At 46.8% G+C, this 14,868-nt stretch overlaps 2 protein-coding genes across 2 annotated transcripts; one reads left to right on the top strand and one right to left on the bottom strand.

Moving 5' to 3' along the window:
- Window positions 1-399: 399 nt before the first annotated feature.
- On the top strand, window positions 400-2,091 carry PHALS_09304 (ca2 :cation antiporter family; the record flags this gene model as incomplete). Its single annotated transcript, XM_024724778.1, has 8 exons — window positions 400-407; window positions 465-531; window positions 607-699; window positions 759-1,385; window positions 1,439-1,637; window positions 1,697-1,776; window positions 1,857-1,995; window positions 2,063-2,091. The coding sequence occupies 8 exons, from the start codon at window positions 400-402 to the stop codon at window positions 2,089-2,091; spliced, it is 1,242 nt and encodes a 413-aa protein (XP_024575621.1).
- Window positions 2,092-2,270: 179 nt separating this feature from the next.
- PHALS_09303 (-trehalose-phosphate synthase (udp-forming) variant 1) lies at window positions 2,271-5,945 on the bottom strand (the record flags this gene model as incomplete). Its single annotated transcript, XM_024724777.1, has 1 exon — window positions 2,271-5,945. One exon carries the CDS (start codon window positions 5,943-5,945, stop codon window positions 2,271-2,273), a length of 3,675 nt encoding a protein of 1,224 aa, XP_024575620.1.
- Between the last annotated feature and the right edge of the window lie 8,923 nt (window positions 5,946-14,868).

Genomic DNA, 14,868 nt, shown 5'->3' with positions numbered 1-14,868 from the left:
GAGCACGAGCGTCGCGCCTTGCGCACGCTATCAATGACGAGTGACCTCGTTGAGGATGTGAAGGTGGTCGGTCTCGATAATCTGGCTATGGATCGGATCTAGTTTTCCGTTTCGAAGTTGAACTTGAGCAAGAGATTCTTCATCGTCAAGTCCACCTGCTGTCCGTGATGTTTGACAAGGCCTGCATCCAGAAGGTGGGGATTGCGATGTTATTGAGCAGGACAATCTAAAACAATATAAAAGTCTCAGGACATGTTAAAACGGGCCATTCAATAAACACAAATCGCAAGGCGGGATGAAGTAGTTACGTCAAAATATTGCGAGTGAAAACCTTCATGCTCTTGTTCATTTCAATATCTGTAGTAGGAAAAATTTAATATTCAAAATCGCTGTTATATAATGATGCCGTAGTTGAATACACGCAAAGTTCCATTTGACAAAACTTTTTAAGTCAAGAGATATAGTCAAGCAAGCCTGAGTATTGTCCCTTGTCATTGCAACCCCCCAACACGAATACACAAATCTAAGAGGGTATTGTTCCGATTGATAATGAAAACTTTACTGCTCCTGACGCTCAATGTGTTCTTCCTGTCGCGCTGGCTGCAGCTAAGTGTTGGGGCATTTGCTGTGGAGCACGACGATGATATTGACGAAGTCGAGGAAGATGAAGATGATGTGTTCGACTTCACTACGAGCAAAGTACGTCACATGTCCTTATCAGGGTTAATCATACATTATTTCAACTCCCTGTGTTACAGCTGGATCATGTCAAAAGCAAAGACCTCGTAGAGGTAGAGTGCAATGATCAAGAGTGCGCTATCAGTGCGACAGACCAAATACACTCTGTCTGGGAGCGCGGTCTCGTGACGTTTAAGCCAAAAGTTAAGTCAATTTTAGAGGAGCATGCACGAGCCGCCACGAGAGTTGAAAAACATTCTAAAGGTGAGACACTAGGTTACGTGACGCCGTGGAATAGTCGTGGCTATGACTGGGCCAAAAAATACCGCGCTAAGCTTACGTACGTCTCACCCGTGTGGCTTCAAGTCCGCGAGAATCCCGACCACGTTCCAATCATCACAGGCACGCAGGATATAGATCGCAGGTGGATGTTGGATGTTAAGAATGGAGTAGCTGGACAGGATATGCTTAATGAAGGCCCGGAGATTGTGCCTCGCGTTGTTTACGAGCGTAACCGTCTCGTTTCCGAAGATGTTCCTGTGATTATTGACAAGATTTTGGAGCTAGTAAACAAGCACGAGTTTGACGGAATTGTCTTCGAGATTCCAGTGCAAGAAGGCACAGTGGACATGCTGCAGCAAATCGGTCGTGCTTTCCGGGCGGCAAATAAATTGCTGATACTTGTTTTGTCCAGATGCTCACAAGAAGTTGGTGATGTGTTTGCATAAGTTCGAGTTTGCAATTCTAACTGAACTTCTAGGGTGAATTGCCAGTGACTCACGAGATGTTTAATGAGCTGGCACCACTTGTACATCGATTTTCCATAAACGCATATGACTACAGCATGCCAGGACCAAATGCGCCGTATACGTGGCTTGAAAAGACATTGAAAAATATGTCGCCTATGGAAAGACAGAAAGTCTTGATGGGACTTCCATTTTATGGCTATGATAACACTGGTAGACGATAGTCAGTCGACATGATTTTCTCGTGCTGACAAAATCATTTTTCAATGTAGATGCAATCACGGGAAGTACATACATTCAGTCATTGAGTGAAAACGAGATATCTGAGATTCGATGGGACGCAAAAGCTCATGTATTTAGCCACAATTTTACTTGCTTCACAGCTTGATTACCACGAACATTTGTTGTGTGCTTGTATGTGTTACTTTGAAGGAATGCCATCACTCGTATTCGGCTGCTCAAACTCGAAGTCACCATGTCGTCTTCTACCCTTGTTTGCAATTCCTCCAGGACCGTTTGAAGCTATTTAGAGAGCAACACGTTGGCGTTGCCATCTGGGAGCTTGGACAAGGTACAATGCATCTTTTCAACTTTTAATGGTGATTAAATTGCCTAAGCTTATTGTATGGAAATCGCAGGGCTTGAATATTTTTACGATCTGTTATAGATAACTTTAGAAACAAGCCATGGTTTCCTATTAGTAAGGGATGACCGATTTCCATGTAGAGTGGTAGCTGGCCGGTTATCACATTCAAATGCATCCCATCCATGAACTTGTCGTTCCGACCCTTACGGCGATGTCGCACTAGCAATGTTGTCTTCTCCAACTATCGCTGCCGAACAATTTTAGTCAGATAATACGACATCCGACGCTATGCTCACACCATTGCGACTCACGTCTACAAATTCCTTAAGAACCTTGTGAATGTCCGCAAGAGAATCTACCGCAAAAGAGCACGAATGACGTCCCCCACTATGCTTAACGTCTGAGCCAACAATAACGGCAAAGATCGCCACATTTTCTGCCATGCAAATAGGCACCTTCTGCAAGCGACTAAATGCCACTTTGTCATCGTCATCCAGAGACTCCGCGACTTGCAGCTCGTCATCATCGTCAGTGGAGTAATCTTCATGACCTCGCACTGCTGCAGCTGCTGCCCGTATCAATTGGTCATTTTGACTCTGCGTTCTCACTTCTCCCTTTGACTTTCTTGACGATTCAACATTGTTAGAGACGACATTATTTTCTGGTGATCGAGGCTTTCGAAGTTTCGCCTTTGAAACATGAGCAGCGGACGGCACTGGTTGAGCATCGAATTGCAGAGGAACTGGAGTTTCTAGAGCAATGGAATTTTTTCGAATCCGTTCATTCGCTGCTTGTTCTTCTTTCCATTTTCTCGCATCATGGCACTCATTTGATTCCATCACCAATGCATTCAACGTGTGAAACATTTGATCATCGGTCACGTCATCGCACACACACATGACAAAGTCGATTGCTTGGTCTTTCTTTTTCGCAATCTGGTCCGAAAGAGACAAATGTCGAAGAAGGCCCTCCAAAACTCGTGCCTTCGTGCAACCTTCGTGTTCGACACTGACCGACTTGTGCCCTTGATAAACTTCTAGTGCCGTACCGATAAGTTTCCGTTCTAGAATTATAAGCAAATCCTTTGCTTGCCAGCTTCCAAAGTGTGGATCAGCATCGCCGTAGTGCCATGTCAACGAGCTCTCCTTGTCATCTATATAGCTTCCAGGAGTTCGATCCGTGAACAACAACATCGTAGGAAGCACTAGGTCTTTCCACGACATACCATTACCGGCGACTGATTCATTTTCCCTTTTATCGATGTGTTCCTGTCTAGACGCTTGTTGGCCATACGCCGGAAAGCTACCCATGCTCATGTGCAACATGCTTTGGGTTTGAGACGCTTCCAGACTGTTGCTGACACCGCCAGCTCCCGTTGGGGCTATACCTCCGCCAGACCGAGCTATTGCAACGTCGTACTGAAATTTACTCATTGTCTTCCAGTGCTCTCGTGTGTTACTCAAGTTCATACGATAAAAAAACCCATCCTCTGCAGCAATGCCGACCCGCACACCACTTAACCACGTTTCAAGAAATTTTCGCTCTCTCCCACTAACAACGAAGACCGTATTGCGCTCATCGGCACTAAGCGCATCAAGTTGAGCTCTAAAATTCGGTCCCATAGTAGCGAGGGGTAGGAGAGAATGCTGTGGAGTCAATGTTCGATCATAATCCAAAATGATAACTCGATTCTGAGCGCTTTTGTACGCTTGCACGATGCTTTTGCTGTCAAGTTTTGGCAACTGCTTTGAAGATTTGCGGTTCTTCTCGACTGCTTGGTTAAGTTCGCTCAAAAACTGATCTCCCCATATCGAGGCCGTATTAGACGAGACATAGCGATAAAGTTTCTGCTGACGGATCTCCCGCTCAGTTCGGCACATGCTGAGTGCTTGGTGGATGTTCAAAGCTACATCTTCAATATTCCACGGATTAACAACAATAGCACCACTGAGCGATTGAGAACATCCAGCGAATTCGCTCACGACTAACACGCCAGGCCCACCATCTTCGCCTTCCCAAGTCGTGAGAACTGGCGCTGATGATTGCAGCGGAGAAGTAATCGGCGGTAGCGGTGGTTTGTTCTGTGTTCCTTCATCCGGACTTGATTTTACGGCTAGGTCTTTTGTAATTCCACTTTCAGCACGGCTGCTGACTGCTTTAGCAGCTTTCAGCCGTTCTTCTTTGTTGCGCATAAAATGCTGCTGGCAAACAATAAACTCGTGCGACACGAGGTTCATTCCATCACATGTCGAGGTCACTAAGCAAATGTCAGCTAAATCGTACAGTGCACACAATTCTTCATGTGCCGTCGCTTGTTGCTGAATAAAGTGAATCGGTGCATAGTCAAGAGTGCCATACATACCGTTGATACGTCCAACAATCTGATTTACTTGAGTGACGATATTGCGGTAACTATGTGAGCTCATTTCGAGGTGGTAGCACGGATCACGGCCAACAGATCCCTTACCAGTAGCTATCGGGCTTACTGCAGGCGGTGGAGACTCGGAGGGCCCGCGAGCTGGACTGCCTCTTTCATTCAAAATTCCAGCCTTCACAATTGGAAACGACGAAGATCGAGGAAGAATTGCTGTGTTCTCTCTTGAAGCACTGGTGGCACCAGTGCGTCGAGCTTTATCCCCTGATGCGTTCGCCGTCGAAAATTTATTATCGATAACATCTGAGACAGACGAGATGCCAATTTGAACGAGAACGACATTGTGCTGCCATTCTGGGAACCTCTCCAATAACATTTCCATGGCCAACATTTTGTGTGGAATGCCCTTAATATCGTCAAGTCGGTCGATACCCAAAATGATACGTTTCCCACCAAATTTTTCATGCAGCTCATTCACTCGATTAAGTGTTGACTTACAAGAAGCAGTATGGGCAAAAGGATCGAGATTGATACCGATGGGAAACACGCCTACTGACGTAAAATGATTACGATCGGAGAGTGAGCTTCGGACGCCTTTGTGAGAATACTCAACCCCTAGCAGCCGATGACACGTGGATAAGAAATGACGCTCATAGTCCAACGTCTGGAAACCCACAAGATCGGCTTGTAATACACCCGTCAGTAACTGAGAGCGTACGGGCAACCTACAATACACGTCCGACGCTGGAAACGGCGTGTGCAAGAACCAGCCAATCCGGCACAATGGGATACGCTGGCGCAGTAATGATGGTAGCAGCATCAAGTGGTAGTCGTGGACCCATACGGCATCCCCTTCATTATAAATTTCCGTAATTGCATCTGCAAAGCTCTCATTCGCCGATTCATACGCTTGCCAGTCCTGTTTACTGAATCTCTTAGTCGAATGAAAGCTTGTGCTTTTGCCAGTGTGAAAGTTAAAGGGAAGAGGCTCCGACACGTAATGTAAAAGCGACCAAAGTACTTCTGACGAGAAGCCTGTGTGGCGTGAAGCCACATCAGAGGACAGAAAAACCGGCAGACAATTGTGTTGCAGCAGTAAACGACGCACAGCTTCGTGTTCGCTTTTGGGAATGTGCTGGTCCACACAGCCCACCCATAAGAAGTTCATTTCAGACCGAACACCCGTTAAACACATGAGTTTGTCTAATCCGCCCGTAGTATTCGTGGCATACCAGCGCCCAGTCTGTGGCTGCCGTTCTAGCAACACAGGGAGACTGTTCGACACAACGATAAGCTGATTACTAGTAGTATTGACCGTTTTCTCCGCAGTATCTTCATCGCTGTCCTCTTCCTGTTCGGCTCGAAGCTGCACGAGTTGAATTTGCAGCTCTTGAATATTTGCTAAGATCTGTTGCTCCTCTAGCGACAACGTGTCAAGGCGACTGAGCTCAAAGTCCGTAGAGGCGCGCTGTGATACAAAGAAGTCATTACGAGGCGATAGTGCGCTACTTGTGGGCGGTGACGCGGCCGTTGCGTGGACTGCGGCAAAATCTTCTCCCATTGTAATAAGGTGTGAAACAGCAAAATCGAGAATGAACTTCAATGCCGTTGCTACAGGATCCAAATGTTGGAGATCAAGATTTTATGATAGATTTCGACCAATTATTTAATTGCTATCTAAAAAATACGCGACATTCGAGAATATAAATTTGTTCGCGATCAAGTTTATCTTGAGAGGCAGCTTTAATGCTCCTACAGTTTTAGTGGCCTTCTACCTGTAATATTTATTGTACTCGACTTTCGTACAGAAAAGGGAAAAATCATTTATACTCTGCTTTTATTTCTTCTTCTATATTTAATTATTAGAAACTTTATCTGAGGAAAAGTCGGCTTTGTGCCAAGAGATATTCAGGATCGTAAAAAAATGGCAGTAACAAGACGTTGTCTGAAAGAGAACTATTTATCTAACACCCATCCAACCAATATCTAGCAGAACCCCTGTTAAATGGATTTTTTGTTGCTATTGCTAAGCTCTATAACCTCAGTATTGGCCTCGAGAGATTTTATTTAAAGTTGTCACAAATATCTGTGCTTCTAAATGTACTAACATATGTAAATTGAGCTTATACAAAAGACATGAGCTATTGCATAACTCAATGTTGAAATGACGCCGCTTACTACTGTTGGAGATCGATGTTGCAGCTAATATCTGTATATTGTTCGTACAGAAATGATGTCGAATTAGCCCAATAGTAACAATGTAGTGTCTCCACATTCTCGATCGAGGGTAGTCCCCTCAAAAACCAAAGCTTCAATAAACGGTTTGCGAGCTCGCTGTGATGTTTCTAGTTTGAGCTCTCCTCTCCTCGCCTTCCATAATTCACATACCAAATTGTACACGACTCATTTGGCATTATTACGGTAACGCTGGGACGAAGACTTAGAAACATAATCAACGTTGTCATTCCAGGTCTTACCGATGTATCAACAGCTTAACAGAAGCAACAAAACCTTTCTTTTTCACAACGCCCGTGCCCACGACGGCAAACAAGCCCACCGAATTCTTCCTGAGGATTGGTAGCTATAACTACTGGGAGTATCATCGAACTCTTCCTGGTGAGTAATTGCTATAACCACTTGGAGTGTATTATTAGAACGACTCTGGCAAGGAAGGGTCTTTTAGGCATTTCATATCATGAGTATCGAAAATCAGAATGACATCACGAGGACATGGCTCGTAAACAACGCCGAGGCATTGAAAATCATTACAGGGGCAAACACTGGACGACGCTGAGTACGTGTTCCCAATGGTCTCGCCGCGACGTACAACCTCTGTGGAGAGGCGACAGCGATGTCGTATCTTATCTGCAAGACGCCGGGCGTCGACCCTGACCCAAGATGTGTTTACATGATAGCGCACAGCTGTACCCCGTCGCCAACGGTATGACGGGGGGCAGCAATGTCACGCTCGAGGCTATCCTTGCGATGGATGCTCTACTTGAGCTGGACGAGATGACCTTCGAAGAGTTTGGCAAAGGCGGGCAACTTAGCCGAGGTGGTCATTGTACGACCGAACGAGGATATAAACTCGTCGTCGCTTCTGGATGAAGCTGTTCTGGAGGCCACCAAGAGGGTGCTGAGCGCACGAAGTGAGTCTTCGATCCTGAAGGATCTCTCGGATCCGTACTACCCTTTGGTAAAGGAATTTCAAGACGTCATTTCCAAAGACCCGTCGTCGGTCCTACCTCCAAACCGAGGTAGATCAACCTGGTTCCGGGAACCAAATACTGCGTAACACGCCAATGGTCCCTGTCCAAGGAGCAGTGCGACGTCATGTACGCCTTCTACCGCGCAAAGTCCGACGCAGGAATGGTGCGTGAGAGATGGTCTACCCATCCGACACCCACGTTTTGTGTCTGGAAACCGTACAGGATGTTGCGTATCGTTCACGCTTGCAATAAGCTAGACGCTGTCACCATTCTGACGCAGACACCGAATCCTAAGAAGAATGCTCCCCAGAACGACATGGTTAATCTACAAAATACAGTGCACTCAACCTGGTCGATGGGTATTACCATTTACTCATGAGAGCGAGTGATAATCCGCTAACAGCGGTAAGTATTCCGAGCGGCATGTGCTAGGAGTGGCTGGTAATGCCCCAAGGGCTGTCAAATGCACCAGCAACATTTAATCGTCTTGTGGCGCAGTTGTTCAAGCCCCTCCGGGCATATGCACAGACATACTTCGACGAATCTTCGTCCAGTCGTGCGGAGCACGAAAGGATGGTGGATGAAGAGAACCACATTGTCCATTTAAGAGCGGTGCTCGAGTGCATGCGCACGAATAAGCTGAATGCAAATGCATACAAGTGCTTCGTCAGCGCAGAAGAAATTTTCTTTTAAGGTACCTTATCGGGAAGCGTTTCCCGCTAAGGTCAAGGCCATTGTAGACTGGCTGGCTGCGAAGAACCAAATGGATTTGCGCAAGTGGCTTGTCCTCGCCAGCTACTTGCATAAGTACAGCAAGAAATACGCAGAAATGACACGGCCATTGTGAATCTTCTTTGAAAAGGTGTTGGAACACCGAGCATCGGGAAGCTTTTGACTCAAAGACAGCCTCCTTCATGCACCAACACTAGCGTTGACAAGCCCGATCGTCGTTTTAGTGTCGTCTGTGACGCTTCGGACTTTGCCATCGACTATGCACTGCTGCAAGCAGCCGAGACGCCGAGGGCGAGATCGGTTGATCGCGTTTGGATCTCGCCAGCTCAAGGCTGCGGAGAAGAGCTACCCAGTCCACGATGAGGAATCACTCGCGATGAAGTATGCACTTGTCGAGATCAGGAATTATCTGCTTGGCTCAAAGTTTTTTGTGGTCTACATAGCTCATGCGTCCTTCCGCACTGCGACTCAGTCGCCTAAACCTCTCGCAGAGTATGGCCCGGTGGCTCTCATTTATCGCAGAATATAACCTCAAGGTGAAGTATAAGCCAGGAATCAGAATGCTTTGGCTGATGGGTTGTCACGCGGACCGGACTATGCACTTGCTGATGTCACGACGTGACCTCGGTAGTGACGAATTTGATCCACGCTTCACACGCGGGTGATGGTATATGTGTAGCGCTGCTACGGGCTCTCGGTAGCAAGGCGTTTGGACAAGAAATTGTCGTCGCGATTGCGCGTACGGTAGCCCGATATTTGTTAAATATAACGGTTTCCTTTATCATAGCACCGAATCAACGTATACGCAACGAATTGTGTTTCCTCACGATAAGAATTTGAAGAGCCGTATCTTCTATGAGGCCCAAAACACCCCACTCAGTGGTCATCTCGGTCGTGAAAAGACGTACAGCTCTGTGAGTTGCAACTACTGGTGGCCCAAGCTGTACAAATGGACGAGCACATAAGTGCGCACGTGTAAGACGTGTCAAAGTGTGAAGCCCTCTCCGAATGCAGCAGCACCACTGGTCAGTTTACCGGTACCCTAGGGGTGTTGGCAGTTAATGAGTATGGACTTTGTGTTTGTCCTACCGTATGACTCGGTGGGCAACACGGGTGTGATGGTCTTTGTGAATTGTTTGAGTAAGATGGCTCATCTTGCTGTAGTGCCGGACACCATGTGGGTATAGCGACGCTGTTTGTGAATCGCGTCTTCCGACAAAATGGACTCCTGAAGTCCATTGCCTCTGATAGACATCCGCGCTCCACTGGGAAGTTTTGGTCTACATTCTTTAGGGTGCTGGGCATCAAGTTGAACATGTCAACAGCGGACCATCCGCAAACTGATACTCAGACTGAGCGCGTGAATCGCTTCGTTGAATACGTTCTTCGCAGCGTCTGCGCTATGTTGCCACTCGTAGAGTTCCCTTTGAAAGTACAGTGCATTCATCTACCGGCTACACGCCGTTCTACGTGAACAGCTCGTTCATCATCTACGTTGCCACTCATAGAGTTTCCTCTAAAAATACAGTGCATTCATCTACCGGCTACACGCCGTTCTACATGAACAGCTCGTTCATCATCGCGTCCCACTGACGCCGCCATTATATGGCTCAGGGCTTGGTGGGGGAGAAATTGCCGAACATATAGCTGATCTCAGTCCCCTCACCGTAAGTAAAGAAGTTGGAGACTTCCTTTCTACCAGACCGAGTGTCTTACGACACGTTCGCGATGCGATGGTTGAAATCCAGGAATATGCAAACGGAAGTGGAAGAAGAAACATTGAGGTCGGATACCTGGTTTTTACCAAATGCTAAAATCCTTTCGAAACTTGCAGATTTTGCTGTTTTTAAGACGAAGCTTCGTCCACGGTTTATTAAATCTATCAAGGTCGTGGCCAAGCGAGGCCTTGCGTATACGCCGAACCTTCCAAGAAGAATGCGAACGACCCGGTGTTTTATGTCGGCTTGCTGAAGCCGTACAGGATCCGGCGCTAGTGAACGCGGAGGCGTTGGCGCCGGGGCGGCGACTGAACGACGCCCGGATACCCAAAAGCTAAACCAGCAACTTATTCTGAGCACGGAGTGCAAAAAACTTTCGTTTCTAACGGCGCAAGACACTCCACCGTCGCACAAAGTGCCGTATCAGTCTTCTCAACGGCTAGGAGCCGCTCCGATAGAGCACGATAATCCATAAGTGAGGCAGTCGGTGCACAAAGTGCTCCAAGTTCTCGAGGTCTTCCGTACCGCGGTATGCGAACTCGGCAAGATGCTCGGCAGAGTACCGATGACGACGGACTTTGTCCTCCAACGCTCTAACAGCATCGCGAGTCATCGGACAGCGATCGACCAAGTCGTCATCGTCCGCCGCCAACTCTTCTCGATGAGAATGGTGGCGTCCACTGTCACGTGGAACGCCTTCTGGGTCGACGACGCCGACAGGGTCGAACCCAGTATCTTGTGAAGTGGCGGAGATACCCCGACTCTGAGTGCTCGTGGTAGTTTGATATGCCACTTTGGCAAGACTGCCCAGACTTCGTGGACACTTTTGATCAGAAGGATCATGACACTTGCGTCCCGCCCTTTTTGGAAGGGAACTCGGAGGACAATGAGTTGAGCGCAATCTATGGCCCGGAGTTGCTGTGATCGTAGCGTAACCCTTGTGAGAAACCACAGAGTTTGCAGGATCGTGATGGATGATTTCATATGTCGCAGATTGTCAATAATATGGAAGTCGGCTTTGCGCCTAGAGTTCGGTAGACTCAAAGCTAAGATGGCGCTCTACACGCACATCCACTTCCTTGCGGCTTTGCTGGAAGGTAGACAGCGAGGATTGTTTCCGGTGCCGCTGCATCCATCGCTCAAAGAGCTCCAAATCACTCGACGGTGTTTTGTTTGTGTCACCTTCGGACGGGTTGTCCCACGCGTAAAGGCTCGTCGATACGACTGCCCGCTTCTAACCGGTCTGGTGTGACACGGGAAACGAGACTACCCAGTAGCGCCCTTCTAGGGGATAACTGAGTTCTGTCGAGCCTCAAAGAGGTAGAGGGCAGCTGAAAGCCCAGTTCCAAAGAGCCGCGTGCTCTTGAACACGGAACATGTGTGCAATCCGGGCTTGCTGGTCGCAAAGGCGACCGTGAAGGGCTTTGATAAGCCAAGGTAATTCTTTTTTCATTATCAATTCTGGTGCGTCGAAAATTTATGCTCGACGCTTCGCGATCGAAGGAAGTCAGCTTTATACTGAAGCGCTGGAAGTACTGTTGAGAGACACCGTTACTGCTCGATTACTTGTGTAGGGTATTAGTAGACCTCGGTGTCTAGTTCCTTGACTTTGATAGCGTGGAACACTGTCTAGCCTTAGATTGGATGCAAAGTATGACCTTATCCTTGGCATGGCATGGTCGGATCACCATAAGCCGTGGTTTGATTGAGGTCGAAGACCTCGGGTGCTACGCGCACGTCTCCTAGTAGAGCTTTGGTGAGTCATGAACCCACCTCTGCTAGGGTGGCTTCTTGTTACGGTGTAGCCATAATACTGTGTGAATACACTAACTTGTATAATCCACACCAATGTACGGTCGTACAATCCTGAGCGACCCGTCCTTTCTCACAAGGGCACGTGTAAACCCGTTATATTGCACGTGAGATTAACATCAGCTTTCCCAATTTTTACCCTATCGCACATCCCTTTTCTCTATTTCAGCACAAAAGTATGTCTCGCCCGAGATTTTTGCGTAGCTAAATTTAGGTAATCGCTCGAACTTCACGTGCTCCAATGCTTTGACTGTGATCGTCACGCTTCCTTTTTGGTGATCATGAGAGTTCTCGCGCGACTCGCAGCTACCATGCACCCCCTTAAGAAGTCGATCAGGTTCTAAGATCATTGGCTTTCATATCTCAACAAAGATCGGCAAATTCCTTGTTCATATTCCTTTCCAAAAAACATCATTTGCCATGTCTCGACCGAAGAGTCGACTTATTATTCTATTACCCGTTAATTGGTTAAAATTCTTTTTTCCTTCAGTTTGCCGGGCAAAATGTGTACGAGGCACAATTTTAAGCTAGATTACTTCCTTTTTGTTTGATTTTGCCAAACGAGGTCCAGAAAATCACCTTGAACCTTCTCAGCCCATGCCTATCTTTCCTAATCAAATTTGACGAACAAGCTCCTCGCCCCACTACTTAAATGCGTAACCAAGTCGTTGATTCCACGTTTTCAATCGAAATGCATTGATCTAAGTTTTTGTTATTGAACGTTTAGGTCACCTTTCATTTATCTCCGTATTACTTTCTCTCACATCACCCGGAAAATTGGGCTCCGCGCGATAATCCATTAGCATGTTTGACAGTACTCACTGGTCAGACATTTTCAAGTGAAATTGATGTCTGTAAGTACCTTATAATATCGCGGGTGGCGAACTGGAGTAGGAATGGGGTGTAAACAACAAATGCCTGGACATCCCTCCTATCCCTTCCATCAAGATAGACTTATGAATACTCGACTCAACTGAGTCGTTTCATTCTTCATTTTGCGTCTCCTTCAGCCTACTACATACACATGTCGGACCACCAATACACAGCGCTTACCGACGTACTCGATGGGCAGCATGTTGTTTCCCTTATCAGACAACCAGTCAAAGATAAATCATATGTCTCGTAGAATACCTTCTCGACTGAGGAAACACTTACACACTGAGTATCATGTCGGTCGGTTATGTAATCAAGCACCTTTAGATAAAGCGTACCGGTGCAGGTGTGCAACCGCGTCTTTGATATAGTGTCATATGATTATTCGACCCCTGGCCCATAAATCTTTTGGCATCGCGGCACACTCTGCGTCTAACCCATACGCTGCACGTATCGCCTTATCAATTGGCGACGTCTCTAATGTGACATATGACAATTATTAGTCGAGGAACGTGTAAGCACAACCGCCAGTATATTAAACCGACACGGCATATACAGTACCTCAAAGGTAACTCGGCAAAGAGGGATATAACTCTTGCTACTCTCTGGTGACTGTGGTGGCGATGACGCTGGGCGCGCAGACGCATGTTTTTATAGATTCAACGTCGTAGACTTAAACAGGGGAAACCGTAAGCTTGATTGTACTAGTTCCATATCAAGCAGGGTACCTCTTTTCAGTAATTTCAGCAAACAAGACCTAAACGCATCTCCGCTCGAATGTGCATTGTCATCTGCTTGTAATATATCAAAGGTTATTGTACAACTTGTGCGTCATAGACGTCATGAAAATGGTCAATCTTGAATCTGACTCGATAGTGATTACATGAGGCCGCGCCTTGGTACCATCTAACATCACAAGTAAGGAAATCGGCGAGGGGTCGTATAATGTGGGCAGATTCATCATCCTTGTGCAGATCCAAGCTACAGTCTGATGTCTTTCCGCGACCGAGGCACTGGCCAATCTCCAACGGTTCTAATGGTCGCAAGATTTGTCAATTAGCTCTGCTTTACAATGTAGCAATACAAAACAGAATTTTTCAGCGCTTAGCACATTCTTTTATGTGAATGAAAAGCTTATATGAGCACATGCGGTCAAGCACCGCTCGCAAATGCTTTTGAGGTCCTCCTCCACTTCCGACTTTCCGTACTCTGTACGACTACGGACGAATGTGTGGCTGAGAGAGGTTTGTGCAGAGCCACAATTTATTCTGAATAGCTTGTCACCACGCGATTGAAGTTGCTGCGGCATTACACAGTTTCGATTGCACCTAATCTAAAGTGAGATCGTATCGCAAAATGAGTCCAGAACAAAACACTATTTCGCAGTGTTAGTTCTCTCAGTCCTCACTTGAAAGCTTTACTTACCGTCGCCCATTTTATCAGTGCTCCCACCACAAGACTCATAGATATCAATTCTCAATTCCAAATCCGGCATCTTCAATGCTTCCACGAGCTGTATATGCAGCGAGGCTGCCGTAGCTTTGCGCGCGAGGAAGCGTCTTTAGGTCACCGACATTTCGTTCTTTACAAGAACCAAGTACGAGTGTAGCGGATCGCAATCTGCTGCCTATAAAAATACTTAAAAGCCTTAACCAAGGCAAACGAACACTTCTGTTCAAAATCGAAACTGACTTTTATTTATCTTTTTATCCAAATTTTAAAAATTTGGATTTTCATAAATTTACTATATATAGTAAAATCTAAATACATGCATAACGACTGGCTACCTAGCCCCGTACCGTATTCTTGTTTGGGTGTGCGGTCACATAATGCACATCTCGTGTGACACACACCCCTATTATTAGGGATCGTGTAACCCTGTTACACCCCCCATTAAGATTGGAAACATTTACAGCTCCAATCAATCATTACCTCAACGAGGCTCGCGTGTCCGTTAGACACTTCAACTTAATTTGTTGGAGTTTAACAACTCCCTTGCATTATGAGCCCTGTGCCCACGACACGAAAACCATCAAGTCTCGCTGGTTCTGACAGCGAGCACGGGCAGAACCAAAAATCGTCCCCGGCACGCGGTGCCATGTCAGACAGTGCGTCCGCGGCACCGGGGGATGTATATCCC

Source organism: Plasmopara halstedii (genome assembly GCF_900000015.1).
Source record: "Plasmopara halstedii genome assembly, contig: Scaffold_410, whole genome shotgun sequence".
Classification (NCBI taxonomy): Eukaryota; Oomycota; class Peronosporomycetes; order Peronosporales; family Peronosporaceae; genus Plasmopara; species Plasmopara halstedii.
Note: the sequence above shows the minus strand (reverse complement) of the source record. Positions and strands in the feature narration are given on the sequence as shown.